The sequence below is a fragment of the Chiloscyllium punctatum genome, chromosome 18 (genome assembly GCF_047496795.1).
Source record: "Chiloscyllium punctatum isolate Juve2018m chromosome 18, sChiPun1.3, whole genome shotgun sequence".
In the NCBI taxonomy this organism is placed as follows: Eukaryota; Metazoa; Chordata; class Chondrichthyes; order Orectolobiformes; family Hemiscylliidae; genus Chiloscyllium; species Chiloscyllium punctatum.
Genome location: NC_092756.1, coordinates 77,580,003 through 77,607,978, shown reverse-complemented (window position 1 = coordinate 77,607,978; position 27,976 = coordinate 77,580,003). Strand labels below are relative to the sequence as shown.

The window sequence follows — 27,976 nt, the reverse complement described above, 5'->3', positions numbered from 1 at the left end:
TCAGAAATCTAACTAACCTTACGAGCTAACTAAACTGGATTTGGAAAATGTCAAATAACAGTTTTGGGTGGGAAATAGTGGGGAAATTATTCATTAAAAGTTACGTGACCTCACTCACCCAAAAGAATATTCAAAAAAACTTAAGGCATCAGTATCAGTCTGGCACAAATTAACATTTTTTCCACACATTATTCAATAACACTTTACCCACAACAAAAAGCAATAGCACATTATACGTAATTTTTCTTTTTACGAAATGAAATCAATAGCAATCATAGTAAATCTCTCGGTACATCAGGATATCAAACGGAAGTATTTACGTATAGATTTTTCTGCAAAACTCCACTTTCTATAAGACATTTTCACAAATCTTGTTTTTAATCTGCAGTAATGCATCCAAAGAGAATACACATATTTCTGCTGTGTGGCTTCAAAGTTTTCTAAGCTGACATGGAAAAATCATCAGAATCAGACGCAAGGCACACACTATGAGATATAATGGTCACACAGAAGAACCTCATTACTTTTCTGCTAAGACAATAAAGATGTTGACAAATAACAGGGAACATTTACATGACAACTTAAAGTACTGGATCGTACAGGTCTTATCAAAGTAAGCAGCTGGCATTTCAAGAGACAGGTTAAGGATGCAAATAATCAAGTCTGAATCAAGATTAAGAGAACTGTTACAGGTCACTGTCACACAACAATGAATCTGAAAGTAGCAATCCAACAGGTGCCTTTAAAAGTGGGCTGGATCGATGTACGGTGAAAAAAAGTTGAAAGCTCCAGAGGTATCATTATTGCATAATTTGTGCATTTCAGGATCTATAGGCAGCGGTGAGAGAAGTAAGACGCAGTTCACATGAGAAAATCTGTAATTTGGGACAGATGAGGCTAGGCAGGTCAAATGGCCTTTGCCACTGAAGACTTTGTTGTGTAACTATTCAATAAGCTTCTATAAATGGTTATTAATCACAGTAAGACTTCACACATATGACAGTATCCAGACCTTGAGGGTAGAAAACAAAGTGTGGTGCAATGCATTGAAGACTTCGGCAGTTTGAAGAACAAATGAGCTCCACAAATATGATCATCAGATTCAACAGTCCCTTTTAAGAAACAAAATGTTCCTAAAATAAAATATCTTAGTATGTGCCACTGTCACTTATTAGTTCCACTATATTCCCAAAAAGAAGCTATTGTGACTTAAGCATCTTCCCCTGAAACGGAATGACTTGGCAATGTCTAAGCATAGCCGATCACAATCAACATCCAGCTACAGTGCATCTCTGTAGATAGAGATCTAGGATTGTTGATTACTCAGTTCCAATAGTGACAAAGTGACACTTTATTCACTTTTTTGGTATTTCTTTGAATTACCACTCCCCCCCTAGTTTTCCTGTCCGTTTTCTTCTCTGTGATTTTGTGGTCTTGCCTTTTGGGGGGTTTTTGACCTGATCATGTGAACTTTTCCATTTCTTTCCCTTCTGATTTTTCACACGTGAATGTAGGGCAGATGTCAGTGAAGAGATTCTGGAAAACAAAGAGGAACATAAGCTTCAGTCTCCAAGATGTTGTCAGGAGGCCTCAATCTATTAAGTGGCATCTTGAAATGTGTCCTGCTTATTGTAATGCAAAAAAAAAACCCAATTCTCTACACATTAAAACCTTTGTGTTTAAAAGTTGCTATTCGAGACTTATCTGTGCCACAAAATTGATATGCAGTAAGATGGGAAAGACAGTGATATAGCAATGATGACAGTACACCAGTAATCTGGAGGCCCAAGCTAATACTCTGGGAACAAGCATTCAAATCGCTCTATGGCAGCTCGTGGATTTTAAACTCAATGAGTAAATGTGGAATTCTAAATCTTGGTTCAGGTGTCAAAAAAAAAAGTGACTATATAAAAATCCATATACCCTTTATGAAAGGATATCTGTTGTGCCTAACCAGGCTGGACTACATGCGATCTTATATTCAACACAATGTGGTTGATTCTTAACTGCCCTCTCCAATAGCCTAGCAAGCCACATAGCTCAAAAACATTTAGAGATGGGTGACAACCATGGTAACAACACATTAAAGAATGAATGAAGAAAGTCAAAGAGGTAGGCCCCAAGAATTTCAGCCCATACAGGGACTAAATCCAGGTACCTGCATCATTAAGTGCCACAATACACGATTTGAGCTAAACAGACCTAACAAAAATCAATTTGCTTCAAATATGCCAATTGAATTACAACTGTTCTGTGCCATTCACACTGCTTAATTCAAATTACAAAGAGAAAGCAACTTTCTAAAAGTACAAAAGAGCGCATAGAATTACAGACTGCACAGGAATTTTATGGGGAAAAGCAAGTACAATAAAAACAGAAAATGATAAAAAGAAATTCAAATCAGCAGTGTCCTCAAAGAGATCTTGTCAGAACTCTGTTGAGTTTTATAATGATTTTAAGCTTTTTATTTTAAATGCTCAGCATTCGCAGCAGATGGTTATTGAAGTAGGCGCAGTGTCTATTTGCTCAAATGATTAACCCATTAATAATCCATAAGGTTACAGTGAAACTAAATAGAGGCATTCAAATTCATGTAAAGTTTAGATAAAGTAATAAGGATAAAGTGTTTGCATTGGCAAGAGAGTTGGTAATGTTAAGTTACATATTTAAGGTGACTGGCAAAAGAATAAACATGACCATAGACAGGGATTCAGAATGCCTGCGTGTGGGGTGGCAGTTTCAGTCATGGTTTTAAAAAGAGAATTGGAAATGCACTTCAAGATTAAAAATAAAATTGCAGCCTTATGTGCAAAGGCAGGAGCAATGGAAATATCTGCATTATTCATGCAGAGAGTCAGCATTGTTTTACAGGACAAATGGCCTCCTCTGTGCTTAACCATTCTATGAATCCTTGAAAATTTACCAACTTCCAACAATCATAGAGTCAGAGAGCTGTACAGCATGGAAACAGACCCCTCAGTCCAACTCATCCATGCCGAGTAGATATCTGAAATTAATCTTGTCTCATTTGCCAGCATTTGGCCCACATCCCTCTAAATCCTTCCTGTTCACATACCTAGCCAGATACCTTTTAAAGGTTAGAGCTATACCAGCTCCACTACTTCCTCTGATAAGTTATTCCATACACACACCACCCTCTGTATGAAAATGTTGCCTTTTTAAATCTTTCCCCTCTCATCTTAAACCTATGCCCTCTGGTTTTGGAGTCTCCTAGAGTCATAGAGATGTACAACATGGAAACAGACCCTTCGGTCCAACCTGTCCATGCCAACCAGATATCCTAACCCAATCTAGTCCCATCTGCCAGCACCTGGCCCAAATCCCTCCAAACCATTCCTATTCATATACCCATCCAGATGCCGCTTAAATGTTGCAATTGTACCAGCCTCCACCACATCCTCTGGCAGCTCATTCCATACACGTACCACCCTCTGCGTGAAAACGTTGCCTCTTAGGTCTCTTTTATATCTTTCCGCTCTCACCCTAAACCTATACCCTCTAGTTCTGGACTCCCCGACCCCAGGGAAAAGACTTTCCTATTTACCCTATCCATGCCCCTCATAATTTTGTAAACCTCGATAAGGTCACCCCTCAGCCTCTGACGTTCCAGGGAAAACAGCCCCAGCCTGTTCAGCCTCTCTCTGTAGCTCAGATCCTCCAACCCTGGCAACATCCTTGTAAATCTTTTCTGAACCCTTTCAAGTTTCACAACATTTTTCCGATAGGAAGGAAACCAGAATTGCATGCAATATTCCAATAGTGGGCTAACCAATGTCCTGTACAGCCGCAACATGATCTCCCAACTCCTGTACTCAATACTCTGACCAATAACGGAAAGCATACCAAATGCCTTCTTCACTATCCTATCTACCTGCGACTCCACTTTCAAGGAGCTATGAACCTGCACACCAAGGTCTCTTTGTTCAGCAACACTCCCTAGGACCTTATCATTAAGTGTATAAGTCCTGCTAAGATTTGCTTTCCCAAAATGCAGCACCTCGCATTTATCTGAATTAAACTCCATCTGCCACTTCGCAGTTCATTGGCCCATCTGGTCAAGATCCTGTTGTAATCTGAGGTAACCCTCTTCGCTGTCCACTACACCTCCAATTTTGGTGTCATCTGCAAACATCTGCTACCACCCTATTCATGCCCCTCATGATTTTATAGATTTCTATAATGTCACTCCTCAGCCTCTCCAGGGAAAACAGCCCCAGCCTATTCAGCCTCTCCCTGTAGCTCAAACTCTCCAACCCTGGCAACATCCTTGTAAATCTTTGCTGAACCCTTTCAAGTATCACATCTTTCCTGTCACTGTGAATGCAGTATTCCAAAAGTGGCACTCCAAAGATCCCCCTAACCTCCGTAGCCTTTAATCCTCTTAGCAAACAAGAACTTATCTATGTCAGTTTTAGACATATGAAATGACCTGGCCTCCACAAGCCTTCTGTTGCAATGAATTCCACGGATTCAGCACCTTCTGGCCAAAGAAGTTTCTCCTTACCTCCATTCTAGAGGACCTTCCTTTTACTCTTAAGTTTGTGCCTTTGGGTTCTCGTCTCTCCCGCCAATGGAAACATCTTCCCAACGTCCACTCTGTCCAGACCGTACCATAATTTGCCTTTCCAAATGCAATACCTCACATTTATCTAAGTTAAACTCCATCTGCCATTCCTCGGCCCATATGATCAAGGTCCTGCTATACTCTGAGATAACTTTCTTCATTGTCCACTACCACCAATTTAGATGTCATCTGCAAACGTTCTAACCATACCCCTTCTATGTCCACATCCAAATCATTTCTGTATTCAAAAAGAAATTCCCCCGAATTTTTTTCAGTGATCATTTTAAATTGATCACTCTTCGCCACATGCTCCCCAACTAGAGAAAACTGTCTTTCTCTATTCATGCTTGCATTGCCCTCAGTAGTAGTTAGATTTATTGAATCTCCTAATCCTTCAGTATTATGGAGAAACTAGTCTCTCATCATACCATAAGCATCTCATCCTCTTGCATCAATCTATTTAAGATAATTTCACTACTTTTCAATACTACACCCTCTGAAGTAAATCTTTGTGCTTTGTCAGTGGTTTTAAATAATTTCTTGGCAGATAACTTGTGGGTAGTGCCTCTGCCTCTGAGCCAGGAGATCCAGTTTCAAGTACCACTTCAAGACTTGACCAAGAAAGGTACATTCATAACTTGGACAGACAGGTTTGAATACCATCTTATAACTACATCCAACACACCATAGGTAGGAGGAAAGGGGAAAGAAACTCGGTCAGAAATCAACAGCAAACAACTGCAATGCATTGCCACGCATAATCATGAACCAACACTGAAGTCTATGTTCACTAATACCCCTTCAGGACAAAGTACCTGGAATAAGAATCGATTTGAGTGACTTGTTGGCCTGCATTGTTGTTTTTAATTATTTATTCACAGTACCCCTCGTATCTTTACTCTCTATCTATTCTATTCAGGAGAAGTTCCCATTTTATCGAAGTGAATTGCCTCAATGAATCTGGTAAACCACTTAACCACCGAGTCCACAGGTTTTATGACTTCATCTTACACATTGCTGCACTTTCCTTTGATATCAGCAATACCATTCTACCCCACCTCAGCCCAATTAACCCCCCCACCCTACAATTCAGTTAATTTTCAAAGAACCAACTCTTGCTTCACAAGGTTCTATCTTGATTTGTTTGATGTATAACCTCCAAGAAAACAACTATGTTCACACTTCCACTAACATTCACGATGGACAAATGAAATATTTCATGGTTTTGCCCCTTGATCCCACATATTTTGACTCCCTTTTCATTGCAAAGAGCATCTCCCTTTCTAACTTTTCTTTATTTATGCAGGCACTAGCTTTTATATTATCTAAAAAATTTTGTTTTACATTTCATTTTAGCCCTTCTAATTTCCTTTCACCCCAACCAATTAAACTTTCAATGATTCTCAATGTTTTAAACCTCATTTTTAAAGACTCAATTTTTAAATCAATTTTATTTGGGTCAATGGGGAGGAATCATTGATTTTGTGCTCTTGATTTTTTGAAGATTTTATGGTACAGTTGTTTGCTACCTTTTCTGATCCCTTCTAACCTTGTTGAACTTTGCCTTTCTTCCCCCTTTACCATCCTTATCTTTGACTCAGTCTGATCTTTTCTCTCCTCTAAACCCAATGAAGGATCAGGTCCTCAAATATTTCACCTACTTTGCAGACATAATGGGTTCAGCTCCTTTCCTTGGTAAGGGATTGTCTCTTTTCACGTTCAGATCATCTTTCTTCACCGTCTGCTCTTCCTCAGCGTCTTCAGGCTTCAAAGGTAATCGACAAAAAAAAAACAGAGTCCTATTTGGTAACATGAGAATAAAATCACATTTGAAATGCTAACGCAAACACTCAATCATAGGTAGCAGTGAGAGATGAATCATAATCTCCAGCATTCAGTACAATGTCTTCAATTTTGTGCTTGAAGAGCAAAAATGGAGCAAATGCTTTTGAGATTGGTTTCATTTCAGATAAAAAATGCAGCAATGAAAAGTCTAGCAACTAAAACTTTGCTCAAGCATTATTAAGAAAAGCTGGGGCTTCAGATCTGGAATCCCATCCTTAAAATTCCCACATTTCAACAATATTCTGCTCCTTTAAGAAACTTCTCAAAAGCAACCTCTTTGTCTAAACTTTTCATCACCTGCCCAATTAACTCATGTTGTTTGTGTCAGATTTTTGGCATCAAACATTGTTTTAGCAATGTTCCTGTGATGTGCCATGGAATATTTCATGATGTTAATGGTGCTGTATCAAAACAAATTGTTGATTTAACTACTGTTTTTGCAGCAAAGTTCCTATTGTAAATTCCATCATGCATTCAGAAAATTTTGCATTGACATCTGGAAGGCAAAAGGAGCTTGTATTTATGTAGAACTTTAAAAAAATTTACTCACAGCATTCCAAGGTGCCTTGCGGCCACTTTTAAAATGCTGATACAGTTGTAATGTAAGGAAATGTTGCAAACAATTTAGGTACAATAGGAAGGAAGAATGAGGCAAATGGACACTTGATTTATATGATATTGGTTGACAGATAAGCACTGGTGACTAGGGGGGGGTGGAATCTCAACTACTTTCTTTAAACAATACCTTGGGATTTTTAAAAATACATCTGAGGGGGAAATCAATGTGCTGATTTTAATATTCAAAATGATGACACCCACTGTGTAAGTGAAAAGCTTAAGATTTAAAAGTCAGTGTTAACTCTTCCACAATAAATCTCCACTAAACAAACTGTCCTTGGTACTCTGGTTGTATTTTCTAAATAATATATCAGAGCATTGTAAATAAAAAGCACTCCCCCAGCTCCCCCGATCAAACTACTAAAACAACAGCATTATGGAACCAAAAGAGAAAATGCTGGAAAATCTCAGCAGGTCTGGCAGCATCTGTAAGGAGAGAAAAGAGCTGACGTTTCGAAAATAACTGACCCTTTGTCAAAGCTAAAAAAAGGAGAGAAATAGGGAGGTATTTATACTAGGCTGAGGGAAGGTGAGTCATGGCTCCAGAAGTAAAGGTAGCGATAATGACAGTGCATAGGGAGATAGGGAGATTAGGAGCTGTGAATGACCAAGGCTGAAGCCAGTGCTATGTGACAAAATATGTGGGGAATGGGGGGGGGGGCAGTGAAGCAGAGGCAAAATGGAAAACGGGAGAAGGGTAGCAAAGGGGGAAGAGGAGAGAAAAAAGGTGATGAGAGAGTGGGGAGCAAGAGAAAGAGAGACAATCAAGAAATCAGAGGTACAGAAGTGAAAAAATATATAAAAAAAGATAAATAAAATAAATGAAATAAAATTATCTGAAGTTGTTGAATTCAGTGTTGAGACCGGCAGGCTGTAACATGCCTAGTCGGAAGATGAGATGCTGTTCCTCCAGTTTGCATTGAGCTTCACTGGAACATTGCAGCAGGCCAAGGACAGACATGTGGGCATGGGAGCAGGATTGTGTGTTGAAGTGGCAAGCCACAGGAAGGTCCAGGACGTGATTGTGTACAGATTTTTTGGGAGCAACAAATGCAATAGACCAATTGAAAGAGGTACAAGTTAAACACTGCTTAATCTGAAATGAGTGTCTGGGGTCTTGGATGGTGAGCATGGAAGAGGTAAGGGGCAGGTGTTGCACCTTCTGCGATTGCATGGGAAGGTGCCTTGTGTGATGGGAAAGGTGTTAGGTGTGATGGGAAGGTGCCATGTGTGATGGGAAGGTGCAGTGTGTGATGGGAGAGGTGTTAGGTGTGATGGAGGAGTGGACTAGGTTGTCCAGGAGCGAACGATCTCTGCAGAATGCAGACAGGGGAGGGAAAGGAAGATGTGTTTAGTGGTGGTGTCATGTTGGAGTTGGCGAAAATGGCGGAGGATTATTCTTTGCATGTGAAGGCTGGTGGGGTGAAAGTGTGAGAACAAGAGGGACCCTATCCTTATTCTGGGAGGGGAGGGAGGGGGTGAGGGTTATGGTGCAGGAGATGGACCGCACGCTGTCGAGAGCCCTGTCAACAACTGTAGGTGGGAAGCCACGGTTGGAGAAGGAGGAGCACATATTAAGAGCACCACATTGGAAAGTGGCCTCATCGGAACAATAGGCTACAAGATTTCTGCCTATAGATGCACTCAATGGACAACCTGGGTGGAAGAACTAGGGAAAAAAAACAATTGCAGACAGAAATAATACCATCAGGTCAGTACATATAGTAACAGGTTGTAACATTTTGATGCTTAGGCTGAATATTCTTCAACAGAACTGATTATATAAATTTTATCTATTAAATGAAGGATTTCCATCAGTCTAAAAGCTTAAACAACAGTTTTTTAAAAAGTTAACAATTTCTTGTAGGCAATATACTCCACAGCTTAATGACATTTTTGCTGTATTTATCAAATGTAAATACATCAGTCACTGAAAGTTGAACCACAGGTTAGCAAGGCCATTATGAAAACAACAAACCAAATACCATGCTTTACTTAAAGAGGAGCAGTATTTTAAGAAAAGGAAGAAATGCTGGCTAGACTATAATTAGAGCGTTGCCTGCAGTTTTGTTTGTCATATTACAAAAATGATATGAGAGAAGAGAGGACGATACAAGAAATACATGGGTACCCAGATCTGGAAAGGACTGACAGGGTAGATCTCTTCTCACTTGGAAAAAAAATGCTCAGAGATCTTTAAAATTATGAAAAGATTTGAATGATACAAAGCAAATGTTTGCTCTTGCGGAGAAGAACACAACTAGAAGTGATCAATATTTGACAGACAATAGGAAATCCAATTGGAGATTCAGAAGAAATTTAATTCAATTAATGGTGAGAACATGAAACTCATTACCAAAGAGACTGATTCCATTTCACTTTGGCCAATGTATTCAAGGAGAAACTAGACAATTATATGAAGAAATGAACAGAGGGTAGTACAGTGGCTCAGTGGTTAGCACTGCTCCTCACAGCACCAGGTACCCGAGTTCGACTCCACCCTTGGGCAACTGCCTGTGTTGAATGTGCACATTCTCCCCATCCCTGTGTGGGTTTCCTCCCACAGTTCAAAGATGTGCAGGTTAGGTGGACTGACAAGGCTAAATTACCTATAGTGTCCAGGGATGTATAGCTTAGGTGAATTAGCAATGGGGAATGAAGACTTACAGGAATAGGATAGAGGGTGGTTTGGGTGGAATGCTCTTTGGAGGGTCAGTGTGGACTTGATGGGTTGAATGGCCTGTTTAAATGCTATAGGCATTTTATGATTCTAGAGAGTTACATGGGATGGGAGAAGGCTCAAACAAGGCATAAAGACATGTATGAACATGGGCCAAAATGGCTTATTGATGTGGCACACACAGCCTATGCAGTAGTCCTAATCTTCAACTTCAGCTCACCTGGTTTGCACCAAGGTACAAATTGGCAGCAGTCAAATCTAAACTGCTAACTGTGGTTACAGTGACAGTGTGGTTTGGATGGTCGTACTGAATGGACTCCATTTTGGATGATGTCATTTGATCCAACTCATCAGCCTCCTCTGTAAGTAAACAAGAAACAATGCAATAATCTTGTAGTATACTAGCCTAGTAAGATGACTTTACCTCCCACATTGCAGCCAGATTCAAGATATATAGACAGGTTGTACAGATGTGCTAAATTGGCTTTAAATGGAAATTTGCTCGGCCATTGCAGAGTCAACGACATTGCTGGACTCACATGTAGGCCGGACTCAGTGAGGATTTCTTTCCCTAAAGAACATCAGCAAACCAAATGGGTTTCTATAGCTGTCGTGGTCTACCTTTATAATTTCAGATCTGCATTAAACTCAAATTTCATTTAGTGGCATGGTAGGATTTGAATTCTAGCTTATTAGCCTAGTGACATTACCACTATTCCACCAGTTCATACGTGAAGTAAACTGGAAAGCAAACAGAACTTGTACAAAACTCTCATCAAGAATAGGGAGAAAAGTGGAGAAACTTTGAGTTTAGGAGACAATGTCTCACTGGTCCAGACTACTCCAGACCTCAGTGTTGAGCCATCATGATCCCACCATAGCAGATCGATGCTGGAATCAAATACTTGTGATTATAGGTTGCACGCACTGAGACATTTTTAAAAAAACAATATCTGATGAACAGTTGTCCCTTGACTACACAACTCAACAAAAACTGGGACACTAAGCTTGAAATCAGCTCAGTAACAGAAGATCAAAGATACCTAAAGCTTCTTGCCTCTCCTTGAACATCTTCATGTATTCCTTGTGTCTCTGCAAGTCAGTAAAGAGTATAGGTTAGGAAATCAGTATTACTGAATTGTACATCTTCAATTTTCAGCAATTCACCAATAGAAGCCACATCTTCAAATTCCTTCCTTCCCCATGCTGCTATTCTTGTTGAATAAATCTGCACGTGAGGGAGATGAAACTCAGAATCATAAATATAACATTGACATTAACAAACCTAACAGGAATTCTACAGGAAACTTTTGTAGTCAGAGATGGGCTCAAACATGGAACTCACCACCACAACTATATTGAGGGATTGAGGCAACAAGCATAGATGCACTGAAGAGGTAGCAAGCTAAATACAAAGAAGAAGCAATAGAAAAATGGGGTTTAGATAGTGGGTGGGTGGAGGTTCAATGGAACCTTAGCATCAGAGTGGATCTCTTGAGACAAACAGCCTGTTTTTGTTCGGTAAATAATTCTTAAGACTAAGTAACTTTTTCAATCTTGCTCTTCTCCTTCAAGAAACTCTTTAAAACTTATCTCTTTGACCAGAATGTGGGTCCTATTGAGAACCTTCATTATTTTTATTTTTATCATTTTTTTGCCTGGAGTTGTGAACTGTGAGCTGAGAACAGAAGGTGACCTTTCAGCTGTGAGCAGCAGCTTGTTTTTAAAAATAAAGTACAAACAAACAGGCTCAGAAGTTAACTGAAGGTTGAGTCTTGTTCACAGATTTCCAGTTCCGGAAATGCATTACATTCAAATGGATGGCAGATGACTGAATATTAACTGAGGCCTCAGGGGTTATGGTGCTCACCAATCTAATAAAGAAAATGTTTCAAAGAAAAACAGAAAGAGAAACCAAAGTTTGCACTGGTTTTGAACTGTGGTTTTGTCAGAAGGATTCTGGCTACCAACGCTCAAGCCCCTTCAGCCCCTTGAGCCATTCAATAGGATCATGACTAATTCAACATTCCTCATATCCACTTGCATGTCCTTTCCCCCAAACCCTTGATTCCCAACGGATCACAAATCTGTCTATCTCAGCCTGAAATACTCACAAGAACTCTGCCCCCACAGCTCTATGTGAGAAGCAATTCTAACGACTGTCAACCCACTGAGAGAAATTTCTTCTTATCTCAGTTTTAAATTGACACCCTTTTATTCTGAGGCTATGCCCTCTGCTCTTAGACACTTCCACGAGGAGGAACCTCTCAGTATTTACCCTGTCAAGCCCTTGAAGAATCCTATCTGTTTCAATAAGATCACTTCTCTTCTAAATCCCAATAAGTAAAGCCCCAGCCTGTTTAGCTGTTGTTCATAAGACAATCCCTCCGAAATGGGAATCATCCAAGTGAACCTTCTCCGAACTTCTTGCGATAAAGTAATATTTTCTTAAATGAAAGGTGATCAAAACTGTTGGCAGCACTGCAGGCATGGTCTCACCAGCACCTTGTAAAGTTACAGTAAGACATCCCTACTCTTCCACTACAACCTCCTTGAAATAAGAGCCAACATTCCATAGCGCCAGAGACCTGGGTTCAATTCCCGACTCAGGCGACTGACTGTGTGGAGTTTGCACATTCTCCCAGTGTCTGCGTGGGTTTCCTCCGGGTGCTCCGGTTTCCTCCCACAGTCCAAAGACGTGCAGGTTAGGTGAATTGCCCATGCTAAATTGCCCATAGTGTTAGGTAAAGGGGTAAATGCAGGGGAATGGGTGGGTTGCGCTTCGGCGGGTCGGTGTGGACTTGTTGGGCCGAAGGGCCTGTTTCCACGCTGTAAGTAATCTAATCTTCCTGATCATCTGCTGTCCCGTGTGCTAGCTTTCTGTGTTTCATGCATGAGTACTCCCAATTCCCTTGTGTTGCAGTTTCTGCAGTTCCTCTCAATTTTAAATAATATTGGTCTTTTGTTCTCTCATGCAAAATGAACAACTTCACATTTTCCCACATTATACTCTATTTGCCAATTTTTAGCCCAATTAATTAACCTATCAGTATCTCTCCGTAGACTGTCTCGCTCTCTCGCAATTTACCTTTTCACCTATTTTTGTCTCTTCTGCAAACTTGACAGACACTAAGATAAGGGCCCATGGTGTTAGAGCAAGGTACTAGCATGGATAGAGGCTTGGCTGTCTGGCAGAAAGCAGAGAGTTGGGATAAAAGAGTCCTTCTCAGGATGGCAACTAGTGACAACTGGTGTTCTGCAAGTCTCCGTGTTGGGACCACAACTTTTCACTTTATACAATAACGATCCAGATGAAGGAACTGAGGACATTCTGGCTAAGTTTACAGATGATACGAAGATAGTTAGAGCGACAGGTAGCATTGAGGAGGCAAGGAGGCTGCAGAAGGATTTGGACAAGTTAGGAGAGTGGGCAAAGAAGCGGCAGATGGAATACCACACGGGAAAGTGTGAGGTCATGCACTTTTGTAGTAAGAATAGAGGCACGGACTGTTTTCTAAATGGGGAGAAAATTCTAAACTTGCAGGTTGAGTCAGTAGTTAGAAAGGCAAATGCAATGATGGCATTTATTTTTAAGAGGACTTGAGTATAAAGCAGGGATGTACTTCAGAAGCTCTGTAAGGCTCTGGTCAGACCATACTTGGGAGTATTGTGCGCAGTTTTGGTTCTCATGTCTCAGGAAGGGTGTACTGGCCTTGGAGTGAGTTCAGACAAATGATCGTAGGAATTAAAAGCTTAACATATGAGGAAGGTTTGAGGACTCTGGGTTTATACACAATAGAGTTCAGAAGGATGAAGGGGGATCTAATTGAGACTACAGAATGGCCTGGACAGTGTAGATGCTGGGAAGATGTTTCCATTGGCAGGAGAGACTAGGACCAGAGGGCGTAGCCTTAGATTAAAGGGAAGGCTTTTCAGAACAGAGATAAGGAGAAACTTCGGCAGCCAGACAGCGGTGAATCTATGGAATTCACTCCCACAGAAGGCTGTGGAGGCCAGGTCATTGAGTATATTTAAGACTAAAGTTGATAGGCTTTTGAGTATCAAGGGTTACAGGAAGAAAGCGGGAGAATGGGATTGAGAAACTTATCAGCCAAACTTATCTGAGTGGCAGGGAAAATTTGATGGGCTGAAAGGCCTAATTTATGTCTTATGGTCTCGGCTACAATACACTTGCTCCTTTACTCCAAGATACTAACATATATTGTAAACAGTTTCGGACCCAGCTCTGATCCCTGTGGAACACTACTGGTCATTGATTTCCAACCTTATAAGGAACTCCTTGTCCCCATTCTGTACATTAGCCAACCTTTTGAGAGATACCTTGTTGAATCCAAATAAAACCATAAGATATAGGAGTAGAAGCAAGGCCATTTAATCATGGTGGATGGGCGTTTCAATTCCACTTACCCGCACTCTCCCCGTAGCCCTTAATTCCTTGCGAGATCAAGAATTTATCAATCTCTGTCTTGAAGACATTTAATGTCCCAGCCTCCATTGCGCTCTGTGGCAATGAATCCCACACTCTCTGGCTGAAGAAATGTCTCAGTTCCGTTCTAAGTTGACCCCCCTCTAATTTTAAGGCTGTGCCCTTGGGTCCTAGTCTCCCCACCTAATGGAACAACTTCCCAACGTCCACCCTTTCTAAGCCATACATTATCTTGTAAGTTTCTATTAGATCTCCCCAACCTTCTAAACTCTAACGAATACAATCCCAGGATCCTCAGCCAATCATCATGTTAGGCCTACCATTCCAGGGATCATCCATGCAAATCTCTGCTGGACATGCTCCAGTGCCAGTATATCCTTCCTGAGGTGTGGGGCCCAAAATTGGACACAGTATTCTAAATGGGGCCTAACTAGAGTTTTATAAAGTCTCAGAAGCACGTTGCTTCTTTATGTTCCAACCCTGTTGAGATAAATGACATTAGGCCCCCCCGCCCCCCATATCCTTTCAAATCGGTCGGAAATCATATCTACTGGTTTAACTCAATCCACTCTGGGTGAGACTTGAAAACTCTAATAATTAGTCAGGCATGATCTTCCTTTTATGAACCAATATTGATGCTGCTGGATTAGACTGTAATTTACCAAATGTTTTGCTACGATGTCCTTAATAATTGATTCCAATACTTTTTCAACAAATTATGTCAGGCTGATTGGCCCACAGTTACCCACTTTTTGCTTCCCTCCCTTTCTGAATAGGGGGTCACATTATCAGTTTGCCAATCCTCTGATATTTTCCAGAATTCAAAGATCTTTGAAAAATTACGACCACTATCACTGTAGCTACCTCTTTTAAAATTCTAGTATACAAGCCACAAGGCCCAAGGGACTTCGCTGCCTTTAGCTTTATAATACTACATCTCTAATAATGGTGATGTCACTTAATTCTCCCCCCAGATTCTTTAGTATCAGTGGGATGTTTGAAGTAGTTTCCACCGTAAAGACTGATGCAAAATATCTGAACTCCCCTGTCATTTCATTGTTCCCCATAATCACCTCCCCAGATTCATTTTCAAAAGGGGCTTGTGTTCACTTTGACCTCCCTCTTTTATATACTTAAAGGAGCTCTTGCCAGGTTTTATATTCCTCACCAGTTTGTCCTCATAATTTATTTTCTATTATGTTTGCCAGATTCTGAATTTATCAGTCTTTGGGGCTATGACTTACTTTTGCCTCCCAAATCTTTCCTTTCAACTTAATACTCTCCTTAATTTCCTTGATTAGCTGGAGTTGATTTATCCTTCTCTTGGAATCTTTCCTCTTTACTAGGATGGATTTTTGCTGAGAGTCATGAATTACCTTTTAAATACCTGCTACTGCTTACTTACTATCAATCCTACTAATCTACCCACTTTAGCTAACTCTATTCTCATTTCATTGTAGTTCCTTTTATTTAAATTAAACACAATTGTTTCCAACGCAAGTTTCTCAGACTTGGAACTGAATATTAAATTCTATAAATTTATGATCACTATTTCCTAGGGGATCTTTAAGTCTGAGGTCATTTATTAAGACTGTCTTAGTACCCATCACCAGATCTAAGGCGGCTTGCTCCTTTGGCTCTAAGAAACTAGCCCTAATACACGCTATGAATTTGTTGTCACAGCTACCCTTTGCAATTTGGTTAACCCAATTATCACAAATATTAGGCATCCATTGTTACTGTTAATCATTTTACACGTTTCTATTTATTGGCTTATAGTCTTTCCTAGAGTGGCTAATATTTAAGGATCTGACCAATGTCTTTCCTTTATTGGTTTTCTACCTCCATGTTTGCACCGTGTCTGTATACGTTTCCAACGAGGGCTCTGATTTCCTCCCACAGTAGAAAGATGTGCAGATTAGGTGGATTAGCCATGCTAAATTGCCCCAGTGTGTTCAGGGATGGGAAGGCGAGGTGGATTAGTCATGGTAAATGCAGGGTTATGGGGATAGGCTGGGGGGCTGAATCTGGATGGGATGCTGTTTGGAGGGTTGGTGTGGACTCAACGGGCTGAAAGGCCTCTTTACACAATGTAGAGATCTTATGATCCAAATGGACTCTACATCATCCAAGCTGAGAACATTTCTCACAACTGTTCTCATTTCATCTCTTATTAATAGTGCTACCCTACCACTTCTTCTATGCCTCTTACCTTTCTGAAAGGTCAAATATCCCTGATTTTAAGTTCCCAGTATTGATCTCCTTGTAACCATGTTCCTGTAACAGCTATGGGATCACAGCAATTTACATTGAATCGTGCCAGCACCCCTCTACATTATTCCAAGTGGTTCGAACATTAAGATACTAAGTCTTTAAGGTCAAATTTCCCTATACTTTTATGCTTCCTTGGTCCAATTTGACATTCATACATTCCGTCCCTTCCTTTATTTTCTGGTAACAATGAGTCCCATCACTAACCTGCAATCCTACCTTCTTTTTGATTTTTAAAAAATCTGCCATGCAACTGAACCCACACCCCCCACTATTGTGTTTTTGCTCTATCTACAGCCCTGATAATGCAATTCACCAGGATTCTAATCCCAGCATGATTCAGTTAGGATGATCCCATTGGAACAGATCCCTCCTTCCCCTGTACTGGTGTCAAATGACTCATGCATTTGAACCCATTTCTCCCACACCAATCTTTGAACCATGCGTTAACTCTTTAATTTTGTTGACCCCGTGCCATTTTGCTCATGGCTCAGGTAGTAATCTGAAGATTATCACCTTTTTTGTTCTGCTTTTTCATTTAGCACTAACTGCTCATATTCCCTCAGCAGAACCACTTTTCTTGTTCTACCTGCATTGTTGGTATCTATGTGGACGACAACAACAGGATCTTTCCCCTCCCATTCAAGTTGCTCTGCAACCCAGATAGAATACCCTGAACCCAGGGACAAGGCAGGTAATACAGCCTTCAGAACTCTCAATGCTGGTCACAGAGAACAGTTTCTATTCCCCTGACTAATATCCCCAATAATAACCCCTCCTGAATGACTCCCTGCACCGTGACACTACCATCAGTTTGCTCATCCTCCTTACAGCTCTCAACTCTCATCCACACAGGGAGCAAGAATCTAAAACCTGTTAGACAAGCTCAAGGGCTGAACGTCCTGCAACAATAGCTCCTGTAGCCCTCTTCTTGCCTCGCTATTGCTGCAGTAAGTTCAGCCCTTGAGCTTGGCAAACAGCCTTCAAAAGTACACAGAGTATAGGACGTTGCTTAAAAAGGAAATTAGGAGGCCAAACAGGGATCACAAAATACCTTTCACAGATGGGAACAAGGAAATCCTCACAGCTTCTCACAAGTACATTAAGAATAAAAGGATTACTAGGTACAGTGTGAAACTTATTAGAGAGCAAACAGGCAACCTGTACGCAAAGCCAGTGGATGTGTGAGAGGTCTTAAATGAATACTTTTCGTCTGTATCACAAAGTAGAATGACATTGTAGCTAGGAAAAACAGTTGGGAGGTGAGGTTCTAAAACATGTTAAAGATTAGTAAGAAGATGTTTTAGTAGGCTTACAGATGCATAATTCCCCAGGGTCTGATGAGGTATATCCCAACTTGCCATGGGAAGAAGGGAGGAGGATTACTGGATCCCTGGCGGATTTTTAATATTTCACCGGCCATAGGAAAAGTGCCAGATGACTCCAAGATAGCTAACATGGTTCCTTTTTCAAGAAGGACAGAAGAGAAAAGCAGGATAATTATAGACTGGTTTGCCTGTAAACCGTTCAATAGGGAAATTATTGGAAAGAATTCTAAAGGACAGGATTAATCAATACTTGGTACAGCAGGGATAGTCAACACAAATCTTTTAGAGGGAGATCCCGTCAGACCATGTTAAATGAGTTTTTTAAAATATATTGATGAGGACAGTGAAGTTAATCTGATTTACATAGATAGCTCAAGGTCCCACATGAAAGGTTGGTCCAATAGGTAAGAGCCAATGGGATCCAAGACAAGTTGGTAAATTGAATCCAAAATTGGCTTACAAATAGGAGGGAAAGGGCCATGGTGGAAGATTATTTTTATAACTGGAAGCTTCTGACCAGCAGTGTACCACACAGAACTGTGCTGGGACTCCTGTTATGTACATTAATTAGTTGGATGTGGGCCAGCAAGAGGTCATTGTCCACATTGGAACCAACGACATTGGAAGGGAAAAGGTTGAGATTCTGAAGGGAGATTATAGAGAGTTAGGCAGAAATTTAAAAAGGAGGTCCGCGAGAGTAGTAATATCTGGATTACACTCAGTGCTACGAGCTAGTGAGGGCAGGAATAGGAGAATTGAGTAGATGAATGCGTGGCTGAGGAGCTGGTATATGGGAGAAGGATTTACATTTTTGGATCATTGGAATCTCTTTTGGGGTAGAAGTGACCTGTACAAGGAGGACAGATTGCACCTAAATTGGAAGGGGACTAATATACTAGCAGGGAAATTTGCTAGAGTTGCTCGGGAGGATTTAAACTAGTAAGGTTGGGGGAGGGGGAGGGGGTATCCAGGGAGACAGTGAGGAAAAAGATCAATCTGAGACTGGTACAGTTGAGAACAGAAGCGAGTCAAACAGTCAGGGCAGGCAGGGACAAAGCAGAGAACAAGGTAGGACTGATAAATTAAACTGCATTTATTTCAGTGCAAGAGGCCTAACAGGGAAGGCAGATGAACTCAGGGCATGGTTAGGAACATGGGACTGGGATATCATAGCAATTACAGAAACATGGCTCAGGGACGGGCAGGACTGGCAGCTTAATGTTCCAAGATACAAATGCTACAGGAAGGATAGAAAGGGAGGCAAGAGAGGAGGGGGTGTGGCATTTTTGATAAGGAATAGCATTACAGCTGTGCGGAGGGAGGATATTCCTGGAAATACATTCAGGGAAGTTAGTTGGGTGGAACTGAGAAATAAAAAAGGGATGATCACCTTATTGGGATTGTATTATAGACCCCCCAATAGTCAGAGGGAAATTGAGAAACAAACTTGTAAGGAGATCTCAGCTACCATTAAGAATAATAGGGTGGTTATGGTAGGGGATTTTAACTTTCCAAACATCGGCTGGGACTGCCATAGTGTTAAAGGTTTAGATGGAGAGGAATTTCTTAAGTGTGTACAAGACAATTTCCTGATTCAGTAAGTGGATGTACCTACTAGAGAAGGTGCAGAACTTGAACTACTCTTGGGAAATAAGGCAGGGCAGGTGACCGAGGTGTCAGTGGGGGAGCACTTTGGGGCCAGTGACCATAATTCTATTAGTTTTAAAATAGTGATGGAAAAGGATAGACAAGATCTAAAAGTTCAAGTAATAATTGGAGGAAGCTAATTTTGACAATATTAGGCAAGAGCCTTCAAAAGCTGACTGGGGGCAGATGTTCGCAGGTAAAGGGACGGTTGGAAAATGGGAAGTCTTCAAAAATGACACAACGAAGAGTCCAGAGACAATATATTCCTGTTAGGGTGAAAGGAAAGGTTGGTAGGTGTAGGGAATGCTGGATAATGAAAGATGTTGAGGGTTTGATTAAGAAAAAGAAAAAAGTATATATGAAGTATAGACAGGATAGGTCGAGTGAATCCTTGGAAGAGTATAAAGGCAGCAGGAGTATACTTAAGAGGGAAATCAGGAGGGCAAAAAGGGGACATGAGAAAGCTTTGTCAAAAAGGGTTAAGGAGAATCCAAAGGGTTTTTACAAATACATGAAGGACAAAAGGTAACTAGGGAGAGAATAAGGCCCCTCAAAGATTAGCAAGGCGGCCTTTGTGTGGAGCCGCAGGAGATGGGGGAGATACTAAACAGGGAGTTTGCGTCAATGTTTACTGCAGAAAAGAACACGGAAGATATAGAATATAGGAAAACAGATGATGACATCTTGAAAAATGTCCATATTACAGAGGAGGAAGTGCTGGATGTCCTGAAACGCATAAAGTTGAATAAATCACCAGGACTTGATCAGGTGTACCCTGGAACTCTGTGGGAAGTTAGGAAAGTGATTGCTGGGCCCCTTGCTGAGATATTTATATCAGCAATAGTCACAGGTGAGGTGCCGAAGACTGGAAGTTGGCAAACATGGTGCCACAATTTAAAAAGGTGGAAGGACGATCCAGGGAACTATAGACCAGTGAGCCTGACCTCAGTGGTGGGCAAGTTGTTGAAGGGAATCCTGAGGGACAGGATGTATATGTATTTGGAAAGGCAAGGACTGATTAGGGATAGTCAACATGGCTTTGTGCATGGGAAATCATGTCTCACAAACTTGATTGAGTTTTTTGAAGAAGTAACAAAGAGGATTGATGAGGGCAGAGCGATAGATGTGATCTATATGGACTTCAATAAGGCAGTCGACAAGGTTTCCCCATGGGAGACTGATTACCACGGTTAGATCGCATGGAATACAGGGAGAACTAGCCATTTGGATACAGAACTGGCTCAAAGATAATAGACAGATTCAAAGTTTGGGAGAAGATTTGTAGCTCGGGTGCTCGTTGTTGTGGTTCTGTTCGCCAAGCTGGGAATTTGTCTTGCAAACGTTTCGTCCCCTGTCTAGGTGACATCCTCAGTGCTTGGGAGCCTCCTGTGGAGTGCTTCTGTGCTGTTTCCTCCGGCATTTATAGTGGCCTGTCTCTGCCGCTTCCGGTTGTCAGTTCGAGCTGTCCGCTGTAGTGGCCGGTATGTTGGGTCCAGGTCGATGTGTTTGTTGATAGTCTGTGGATGCGTGCCATGCCTCTATCAACAAACACATCGACCTGGACCCAACATACCGGCCACTACAGCGGACAGCTCGAACTGAAAACCGGAAGCGGCAGAGACAGGCCACTATAAATGCCGGAGGAAACAGCACAGAAGCGCTCCACAGGAGGCTCCCAAGCACTGAGGATGTCACCTAGACAGGGGACGAAATGTTTGCAAGACAAATTCCCAGTTCGGCGAACAGAACCACAACAATAATAGACAGAAGATGGTGATGGCGGGTTGCTTTTTAGACTGGAGGCCTGTGACCAATGGAGTGCCACAAGGATTGGTGCTGAAAATGTGTTGCTGGAAAAGCGCAGCAGGTCAGGCAGCATCCAAGGAGCAGGAGAATTGACGTTTTGGGCATGAGCCCTTCTTCAGGAATCCTGAAGAAGGGCTCATGCCCGAAATGTCGATTCTTCTGCTCCTTGGATGCTGCCTGACCTGCTGCGCTTTTCCAGTAACACATTTTCAGCTCTGATCTCCAGCATCTGCAGTCCTCACTTTCTCCCACAAGGATTGGTACTCAGTTCACTACTTTCTGTCATTTATTTAAATGATTTGGACGTGAGCATAAGAGGTATAGTTAGTAAGTTTGTAGATGAACACCAAAATTGGAGGTGGAGTGGACAGCGAAGAAGGTTACTTCAGATTACAATGGGATCTTGATCAGAAGAGCCAATGGGCTGAGAAGTGGCAGACGGAGTTTAATTTAGATAAATGCAAGGTGCTGCATTTTGGGGAAGTAAATCAGAGCAGGATTTATAAACTTAATGGGAAAGCCCGGGGGCAGGGGGGGGGGGGGGGGGAGGGAAGGTGGAGGGAGGTGTTTGCTGAGTAAAGAGTGTAGGTTCATTGTTCCTTGAAAGTAGAATCGCGGGTGGACAGGATAGTGAAGAAGGCATTTGGTATGCTTTCCTTTATTGGGCAGAGTATTGAGTGGAGGAGGTCATGTTGCAGCTGTACAGGACATTGGTTAGGCCACTTTTGGAATATTGTTTATAATTCTGGTCTCCTTCCCATCGGAGGGATGTTGTGAAACTTGAAAGGGTTCAGAAAAGATTTACAGGGATGTTGCCAGGGTTGGAAGATTTGAACTAAAGGGAGAGGCTGCTTTCCCTGGAGCCTTATAGAGGTTTATAAAATCATGAGGGGCATGGATAGGATAAATAGACAAAGCCTTTTCCCTGGGGTGGGAGAGTCCAGAACTCAAGGACACAGGTTTAGGGTGAGAGGGGAAAGATATAAAAGAGACCTAAGAGGCAACGTTTTCATGCAGAGGGTGGTACGTGTATAGAATGAGCTGTCAGAGGCTAGTACAACTGCAACATTTAAAAGACATCTGGATGGGTATATGAATAGGAAGGGTTTACAGGGATATAGGCCTGGTGCTGGCAGGTGGGACTATTGGGTTGGGATATCTGTTCGGCATGAATGAGTTGGACCAAAGTGTCTGTTTCCATGCTGTACATCTCTATGACTCTAAGAAGGCATACAAGGCATACAGAATACTTGCCTACATTAGCCATGGCACTGAATGTAGGAAGTCTTGTTACAACTTTATAAAACATTACACCACAGATTAAATTCTGCTTGCAGTTCTAGTTGCCACACTATAGGAAGGACATGATTGCACCAGAGAAAGTGTAGATGAGATTCACGAGGATGTTGCACTGGATGAAATATCTCAGGTTACAAGAGGAGATTGGATAGGCTAGGTTTGTATTCCTTTGCAAGGGGGAAATATAATCGAGTCATACAAAATTATAGAGCTATAGCCAGAGTAGGATGTGAGAATTTCTTCTTCACGGGAGGTGTGTCTAAGACCAGAGGACATAAGTTTAAGTGAGGAGTAAGTGATTTAGAGGGTGATCTAAGGAAAACTTTTTTCACCCAGATGATATATGGAATGTGCTGCCTGAGCAGGTGGTGGAAGCAAACACTCTTGCAAATGTAAAAAGCACCTGGACAAGTAATTAACTTGCACTGTTGGCTGTGGACCAAGTGCAGGTAAATGGGATTGGTTTATTTTGGTGGTTACTCATTGGAATAGACATGAAGGAGAAAGTGAGCAGATGCTGGAGATCAGAGTCGAAAAGTGTGGCACTGGAAAAGCACAGCAGGTCAGGCAGCATCCAAGGAGCATGTTCGGTCAATGTTTCGGGCATAAGCCCTTCATCATGAATGTGCAGACGGACGGAAGGGCCTATTTCTATCAGTAGGAGTCTGACTCCAACAATCTGGCCTATAGACCACTATCTTCTGATTATACTACCTCCTTTTAGGATGTCAGTTTTTGCTTCTGTGAAGCATCCTGGGACATTTTAGTATTTAAAGTGTTATTTAAATACAAGCTGTTGTTATTTGGTATGTTAATGTGTGGACTAGTAATCCAGGGACCCAAGTAATGTTCTGGGGACCAGGGTTCAAATCACGCCACACCAGACAACAGAATTTAAAAATCAATAAAATTTGGAATTAAGATTCTAATGATGAATGTAAAACCATTGTGGATTGTCATAAAAATCCATTTGGTTTATTAATGCCCTTTAGGGAAGGAAATCTGCTGTCATTTTCCGTTCTGTCTTTGTAGTATGGTTGATTCTTAATTATCATATAGCAAGCCACTCAGTTGCATTAACTGTGAAAAAAAAATTCCCTCCCTAAATGCATTGTGGATCAACCCACAGCAGGTGGACAGCAATGGTTCAAGAAGGCAGCGCAACACCACCTTCTCAAGGGCAACTAGGTATAGGTAATAAATGCTGACCAGCCAGTGATGCCCGCATCACACAAACGAATAAAAAAAATTATGTAAGTTACTGTTTTCAAGTAATCTTGTTTGTCAAACTGAATGTGTCAATCATGATCCCCACCTCCTCTTTCAATCGTTTCTGTTCTTCCTTCAGTTTCACTTTAATTTCTTCCAAAGCCTTTTTCTTCCTCTCCACCTTACGCTTGTGAAAGCCAGTCAGAAACTCCCTTCAAAAAAAAGAATAATTTATAAAACTACAGAATAATCACAGCCTACAGGAAGTCATGTGAACTAGGAGTAGGAGATTGTGGTGGTTGTTAGGAGTCACTGATTTCATCCCAGGACATCATGCTGGAGTTCTTCAGGGTAGATGGTAGATGTTTTCTAATCAGCCTGTTCAGGGGTGTTGTTACATACCTCTGGGCAGATGGAACTTCAATCTGAGCCCCCTGGTTCAGAGGTAGGGGCACTACTGCTGTGCTACAGCCACCCCTAAAGCTTCCTCAGGGTAGATATTTTGAAATAAACCCATTAAGACATGTTACAATATACCTCTCGGACAAGTGGGACTTGAACTTGGGCCTACTGCCCAGAAAAAGGTGCATTACCACGATGATTTAACACCTCCTCGAGTTCCTCAGGATATTATGTCCTCAGCACAACCATCAATGGCCGACCTTCTCTCATCATAAGGTCCGAAATCACCATTCGCATGCTCCCCCCCAAGTCACTACCATCCCGACTTGGAAAATTATCACAGCTACTTAAGTGTCCCTGGATCAAAAAATACTGGTACTTCATTCGTAACACATCATGATTATCGCTACAGAAGGATAATAGTGGTTCATGAAGGCAGCTCATCACCAACTTCTCCAAGTCATCCAGGCAATTAAAGGGGTAATAAATTTCAGGCCAGCAATACCCACATCTCATATACGAACTGAATAAAATTCAGCATTTCAATGATGTTTTGCCATTAGGTAAGATCATGGCAAATCTGATGTTGACTCAACTCTACATTTCTGTTTACCCCTTAATTCACATCACCTTCCTTGTTGGTCATTCAGCCCATCATTCCTTTCAATGAACCCCGTCAACACGTCCTTCTATTTCTCTCTCTACCACATGTTTATCCAGTCCTTTTCAAGACAACACTACACTTTGTGATAGACAGCTCATTCCACATTCTCACCGATTTCCCATGGATCACAAGCCAAGAAACTTGCCCTATTGTTGGGGGGGTTTGCCGGGGGGGGGGCAGGAAGAATGAGCAGAGCATGTTTGAGCCGTGCTTCAGTCACACATTCCTGAAGTCCCCAACCTCAACTCCAGCCACCACACCCACACATCCTCTCCCTCAATCCAAACCCCCTTGACAACCTCACCCACCCCAACCACTCCGCCAACCCCTACCCCCCTACCCCAAACTCTCACATCAACTCAGTCATTCAACAACCACCCCCACCCCCCCCCAAGCCTTGATTCCCTGCACCCCTTCATGAACCCCCATACTCACAAAGAAACTCTGGACCTCAAAACAACCCACTCCTCCAACAACCCCCTCCGTCGTTTCTTTAAAGCCATAACCATCTCTCATCCATATACTTCCATCACAGCCGGCACACCCTCCCTCACTCACATCCACATGCCACCCACTCAACACCAGCCCCACCCACCCGACACCCCCCCCTCCCTCATCCACCCGACACCAACCCCCCCCGACACTCCCCCACCCCCTCTCCCTCACCCACCCCGACACTCCCCCACCCCCACTCCCCCACCCCCCCGACACTCCCCCACCCCCCCGACACTCCCCCACCCTCTCTCCCCCACGCCCTCTCCCCCACCCACCCGACACTCCCCCACCCCCCCGACCTCCCCCACCCCCTCGACACTCCCCCACCCCCTCTCCCCCACCCCCACCGACACTCCCCCACCCCCCCCGACACCCCCCCACCCCCTCGACACTCCCCCGACCCACCCCCCCGACACCCCCCCACACACCCCGACACCCCCCCACACCCCCGACACTCCCCCTCTCCCCCACCCCCCCCGACACTCCCCCACCCCCCCGACACTCCCCCTCTCCCTCACCCACCCGACACTCCCCCACCCCCCCCGACACTCCCCCTCTCCCCCACCCCCCCCGACACTCCCCCACCCCCCCGACACTCCCCCACCCCCCCGACACTCCCCTCTCCCCCACCCCCCGACACTCCCCCACCCCCCCGACACTCCCCTCTCCCCCACCCCCCCGACACTCCCCCACCCCCCCGACACTCCCCCTCTCCCTCACCCACCCGACACTCCCCCACCCCCCCCGACACTCCCCCACCCCCCCGACACTCCCCCTCTCCCTCACCCACCCGACACTCCCCCACCCCCCCGACACTCCCCCTCTCCCTCACCCACCCGACACTCCCCCACCCCCCCGACACTCCCCCTCTCCCTCACCCCCCCGACACTCCCCCTCTCCCTCACCCCCCCGACACTCCCCCTCTCCCTCACCCACCCGACACTCCCCCACCCCCCCGACACTCCCCCCACTCCCCGACACTCCCCCCACCCACCCACCCGACACTCCCCCACCCCCTCTCCCCCACCCACCCGACACTCCCCCGCCCCCTCTCCCCCACCCACCCGACACTCCCCCACCCGCCTCCCTCCTCTTTCTCGCTCGTCAACTCCTCAGTTTCCTCCCTCACCTGCGGTCCTCCTCACTGAACACCATCATCACCCCCCGCCCCCGGTCCCGGTCCCGGCCTGACCCCGCGCCTCCGGCCGCGCGCTCTTTTTTCTTCATGTTTTCTCTCTCTCTCTCCCCCGCGCGCGGCCAAAGAGTAACCGCTGCAGCGGTCCCCGGGCGCCGTGTCCCCCTCACAAAGGTTCCGCTTCCTCAGCGGCGCTGGGCCCAGTCACTACCCGGGGGACCCCATTGTCCGAGGATCGCTCACCACGTGAGGAGGGCATTCCTTGTACAGAGAACAGTCATCATTCTCTCCAGGAGGAGATTTATTCTCACTGATATCATCAATATCTGGGCATGATCACCCTAACTACTCCCTTTTGACCACTGCCCCACTTGAGGATAGACAGTTGTATAGTGGTAATGTCACAGGACTAGTCAACCTGAATCCAAGGCTAGTACTGTATGGGCATAAGGTCATGTCCCACCATGGCAGTTGTCCAGGGGAAAAGCAATAAACTTTGAGATGGACATGCTGGAACAACAATTTTGAAGTTTCCAAGACGAGTCAGGCCAGTTGGTCTCACTAACATAAACAAATTGCTGGAAAAGTGCAGCAGGTCTAGCAACATCTATGGAGAGAAATCAGGGTTAATGTTTCAGATCCAGGGACAATATGTCTCACCAAGTTCTACTGGGTTTTGCTTCCAGTTGGCAGGATTTGAATTCAGATAATTCATTCAAAATCTCGATAATGAGAACTATTATCCACAAAACATGCATCTGGCTCACTTATGTCCTTTAGAGAAGGAAATCGTCCATCTTTACCTGGGCTGGCATTCATGTGACTCCAGTGACCCAGCAAGGTGGAGAATTCTTAACTATCCTCTGAAAGGTCATTGATATGTAAGGCTTTACTTAGGACACATTGTGAGAGGTTCTGGTCACTACAATTAAGAAAAGATATGGAGAAAGTGCAAAAGAGGGTTACCTGGATTTTGCCAGGATTGGAGTGATTTAAGTATTATAAATTTGAATTGTTATCACTTGAGCACAGAGGCTAAGGCGTAACCCCAGTTAGAAGTATAAAAATTATGAGCAGCAATGGATAGGATGGATAGTCAGAGTTTTTTTCCCAGGATAAAAATTTAAAATCCTATGGGCCATATGTTTTAAAGTTGGTGGGGGGCGGGGGGCAAGTTTAACAGAGATGTGCAAAACAAGTTTAATACACAAAGGATAGTAAGTGCCTGGGATATGCTGCCAGGGGAGGTGGCGTAAGTAGATATTCACAACATTTAAGAGACATTTCTTGCAATTATAGAGTCATAGAGACATACAGCATGAAAACAGATCCTTCAGTCCAACTCGTCCATGCTGACGAAATGCCCTAACCTAATTTCGTCCCATTTGCCAGCACTTGGTAAACTAAACCCTTCCTATTCATATACCCATCCAGATGCCTTTTAAATGGGCAATTGGACTAGCATCCACCACTTCCTCTGGCAGCTCATTCCATGCCATGTACCACCCTCTGTATGAAAACATTGCCCCTTAGGTCCCTTTTAAA

General features: G+C 43.2%; 1 protein-coding gene across 1 annotated transcript; it reads right to left on the bottom strand.

Annotated features, from left to right (window-relative positions):
• Window positions 1-359: 359 nt before the first annotated feature.
• Window positions 360-26,580, bottom strand: nol12 (nucleolar protein 12). The gene is made up of 6 exons (XM_072588502.1): window positions 26,426-26,580; window positions 23,842-23,947; window positions 10,772-10,820; window positions 9,949-10,088; window positions 6,247-6,350; window positions 360-1,536 (listed from the first exon to the last, which is right to left on the bottom strand). The coding sequence occupies exons 1-6, from the start codon at window positions 26,521-26,523 to the stop codon at window positions 1,380-1,382; spliced, it is 654 nt and encodes a 217-aa protein (XP_072444603.1). The 5' UTR covers window positions 26,524-26,580; the 3' UTR covers window positions 360-1,379.
• Between the last annotated feature and the right edge of the window lie 1,396 nt (window positions 26,581-27,976).